The sequence below is a fragment of the Sinocyclocheilus rhinocerous genome, unplaced genomic scaffold, assembly GCF_001515625.1.
Source record: "Sinocyclocheilus rhinocerous isolate Xijiao unplaced genomic scaffold, SAMN03320098_v1.1 scaffold975, whole genome shotgun sequence".
Classification (NCBI taxonomy): Eukaryota; Metazoa; Chordata; class Actinopteri; order Cypriniformes; family Cyprinidae; genus Sinocyclocheilus; species Sinocyclocheilus rhinocerous.
In genome coordinates this window covers 2,551,721-2,556,072 of record NW_015628726.1, presented here as the reverse complement: position 1 = coordinate 2,556,072, position 4,352 = coordinate 2,551,721, and the positions used below count along the sequence as shown (strand labels likewise).

Below are 4,352 nucleotides of genomic sequence, written 5' to 3'. Positions count from 1 at the left end.
ACAATGAATGTGAATGAGGCCTTGAAGACAATCTCCAAATACAACAAAAAAGCACCATAAAATAATCATACAAAACTGGTGAAATTAAAAATAATAATAATAAAGTGGAAATTTCAGTCTTCATTTACATATAATCTTCATGTATACTATTGATCAAAAGTTTGGGCTCTGTAGATTTTTTTTGAAATAAATTATTACTTTTATTCAAGAAGGACACATTAAGTTGATCAAAAGTAACAAAGACATTTATAATGTTACAAACTATTTCTATTTTTAAATAAATGTTGTTCTGCTGAATATTCTATTCATTAAAGAATCCTGAAAAAAAAACAAAAAACAATTTTCATCATTTTCATAGTAAGAAATGTTTCTTGAGCACCAAATCAAAATATAAGAATGTTTTCTGAAGGATCGTGTGACACTGAAGACTGGAGTAATGGCTGCTGAAAATTCAGCTTTACCATTACAGGAATAAATTACTTTTTTGGGATATATTAAATTATAAAACGGTAATTTTAAATTGTAATAATATTTCACAGTTTTTACTGTTTTTGATCAAATACATGCAGCCTTGGTGAACATCAGAGACTTTGAAAAACATTAAAAAATCTTACCAACCACAAACTTTTGAACAGTAGTGTAGAATAAAATATGAAGTGTCAGTCGTGTCGCACCAGTTTGATGTCAAAGACGAGACAGGCGAGAATTGTATGGCTTCAAGAGACAAAGTATATAGCGCTTGAGTCAAATGTACTAATTTTATGGTGCTTCTATGGAACTTTCTTCTTAGATTGGGTGCTTGACTGCCCAATTCACTTTCATTGCACTGAAAAAAAAAAAAAAAAAAACTTTAGAAGAAAGCAAATCTGGTTTTGGGACGATGTGAGGGCACGTAAACGGCAACAAGTTTTCATTTAGGGTGAACTATTCCTTGAACGCTAATTCAATTTATAAGAGAACAAAGCTAAGCTCATGTGTTAGATGTTTTCTTTGCGGACTCTTTGAGTCGCTGTAATAAGAATAACACGGCACGCATAAGATAAATGCGCTATTGTTCTGCGGTCTGCCGTCTTGCGGTTTCGCCTCCTTACAGTAAGATCGCTCTTAAGAGGACGTAAGCCCTTGTACATTACATCTGTTTGTACTTACATTTGATTTGTAAATGGTTGTGATTTTCTGTTAAGCTCAGAGGAATGTTTCCAGATGAACCGACACATTTGATTAACGCTAAGTGCTCGGGGGTGATTGACAGCTCAGGCCAGCGTTCTCCGGGGATATTAGACAGTACCCGCTAGTGAGGGATGAACCGCCGCATCTCTGAGGAACCAGGCCCATTTGGTCCAAGCAGGGACTTGGGTTTGATGGTGGTCTTCTTTTTTGAGGTGTCTTCACTGTTCTCCTCTTTCCATTTTGTTGCATTTTAGATTGGTCCTAATGGATATTATTTCGCAATTGATCCTAATGGTTACGTGCTGCTCCATCCAAACCTGCAACCAAAGGTACCGAAGCATTTTCTCCACCCAAATACCTAAAATATGACACATCACAGCACATTTATGACACAGGAAGAGGTTTTAAAGGGGTCATATGATGCGATTTAGGCGGGGCATAGAGGACCTACAATAATGTACAGTATTTGAAAAATAATGTGTTTTTTGAACATTAAAGCATGTCAACATATTCTGTTACACCAAATACACAAAATAATGATCTTTAAAATAGCATCATATGACCCCTTTAAGGCTGCTTGTGGTGGGGAACCATGACATACTTGTCTAATACGTTTGTTTCTTGTTTGACATTGGTGTTATTTAACATCTGTAGTCTTTGTATCTCTCTCTCTTTATCTCTATATCCCCCTCCCTTTTTTGTCTGTGTATATGTGCTGCATATTTATGTTCATTCTTATCTACACACACTTATGTGTGTGCTTTTGAATGGCATGTACACATATGTCCGTGTGTTTATGTGCACATTTATATCAAGCATATGTTCAAGATTACAGAGGACCAAATTTAAGTTACGAATCTAGCGTTGAAGTCTCAAATTGATGAACACTATTCTGAATAATTTCCCTTTCAATATAGATGCTATATTGGATTTAGCATTGGTGAACAGGTTGTATGGGACTGAAGTCCATTCAAAATTATTCTAAAAATGATGTCTAATCTTGCTGTTTTTAAAGCTGTTCAAATTGAAAGATGTTTTGAACAATGGTCACATGACAATACAACATATTGGGCCTTAAATTATTTTTTTTGGAGAAATTACACCATATGCACTATATTTTCAAAGTTTGGGGTCAGTAAGATTTTTTTTTTGGAAAAAAAAAAGATAATTTGATTTGGTAAGGATGCATTAAACATGAAAAGTTACTGGAAAAAAAAGACAAAAAATTCTAATAAATGTTGTTCTTTTGAACTTTCTATTCATCCTGAAAGAAGTATCACAGTTTCCACAGTAATAATAATAATAGTAATAATAAGAATAATAAATATTTTTTGAGCACCAAATCAGCATATTAGAATGATTTCTGAAGGATCATGTGACACTGAAGATTGGAGTAATGATGCTGAAATTCAGTTTTGCCATCACAGGAATAAATTAAATTTTGAAATATATTATAATAGAAAATCTTTTGTAATAATATTGTAATAATATTTCACAATATTACTGTTTCAGTGTATTTTTGATCAAATAATTGCAGCACTGGTGAGCACAAGAGACCAAAAACTTACCGACCTCAAACTTTTGAATGGTAGAGCAATTTAGAGCTGCGTCAATATAATCATATATTAATGTATTGCAATTAATTTCAAGTCGCTGTATCAGTATTCATTTAATCTCCCACAGGTTAATTAATGAAGAAGCAGGTTGTTGTGGAAGCCCATTTCTACCACATAAGACAAAAAATATCAAAATTGTGATCAAATAATTATATGATCATAATTTGCAAAGTTTGGGGTCAGTAAGATTTTTTTTTTGGAAAAAAAAAAGATAATTTGATTTGGTAAGGATGCATTAAACATGAAAAGTTACTGGAAAAAAAAGACAAAAAATTCTAATAAATGTTGTTCTTTTGAACTTTCTATTCATCCTGAAAGAAGTATCACAGTTTCCACAGTAATAATAATAATAGTAATAATAATAATAATAAATATTTTTTGAGCACCAAATCAGCATATTAGAATGATTTCTGAAGGATCATGTGACACTGAAGATTGGAGTAATGATGCTGAAATTCAGTTTTGCCATCACAGGAATAAATTAAATTTTGAAATATATTATAATAGAAAATCTTTTGTAATAATATTGTAATAATATTTCACAATATTACTGTTTCAGTGTATTTTTGATCAAATAATTGCAGCACTGGTGAGCACAAGAGACCAAAAACTTACCGACCTCAAACTTTTGAATGGTAGAGCAATTTAGAGCTGCGTCAATATAATCATATATTAATGTATTGCAATTAATTTCAAGTCGCTGTATCAGTATTCATTTAATCTCCCACAGGTTAATTAATGAAGAAGCAGGTTGTTGTGGAAGCCCATTTCTACCACATAAGACAAAAAATATCAAAATTGTGATCAAATAATTATATGATCATAATTTGACATACAGGGTATTAAGTAATAATTATCATATACAAAATCATAATTATGAGATATAAAACCTTAATTATAAGATTAATTCATTTCCTTATGGCAGACATTTTGACTATGTCAGATTTGATTACTTTTTATGTCAGAAATATGACTTAGTAGGGCTGTCAAAAACAATTTTGAATTTCGAATATTCGTCAAATTTAAAATAAAAGTCCACATTCGAATGCAAAAACGTTGCATTCGAATTTTAGGTGTGCGTTAAGGAGGCAGCCTTATCAGTGGCGCACGAGATGTGATGACGATGTAGGTGTTATTGCATTTTAATGTTTTTGTTAGCCTATCCAGTAGAAGCCACTAGATGTGGCGCTGCTGTGTTGTTAATTACAAATATTGCGGGGAAAGAGAACATCAATGCGGAGAAGATCTTGTTTACATCAAAACTGAAACCAAGCCGTTCACACAGAACACATATTTCGCGCATTTTCTAGAGGGACATCTATCATCGTTGCACTCGCGTCTCGCACAAGAGAACCGCATGTTTAGAAAGCCATGTAAAATTAATGCAAGTTCAACTTTGAAAAAACATATCTCGAGACTTTATAGCAGGTGTTTTCCCCATTCCATTGCATCTCGTGTTTTTAAATGAAAAATGTACTCTGTGTGATTGGTGTTCAGCCCTTTGTATTAAACTATGAATACATACATAATGCTGTTTTGTTTATAGTTGTTTAAGCAACTTAATTA

At 32.5% G+C, this 4,352-nt stretch overlaps 1 protein-coding gene across 1 annotated transcript in view; it reads left to right on the top strand.

Annotated features, from left to right (window-relative positions):
* LOC107738419 (voltage-dependent calcium channel subunit alpha-2/delta-1-like) overlaps positions 1–4,352 on the top strand; it is a 117,111-nt gene that overhangs the window by 61,458 nt on the left and 51,301 nt on the right. The window contains exon 18 of the mRNA XM_016550188.1: positions 1,425–1,499. Within this exon, the coding sequence (XP_016405674.1) occupies positions 1,425–1,499 (75 nt within the window). The remainder of the gene's footprint in view (positions 1–1,424; positions 1,500–4,352) is intronic.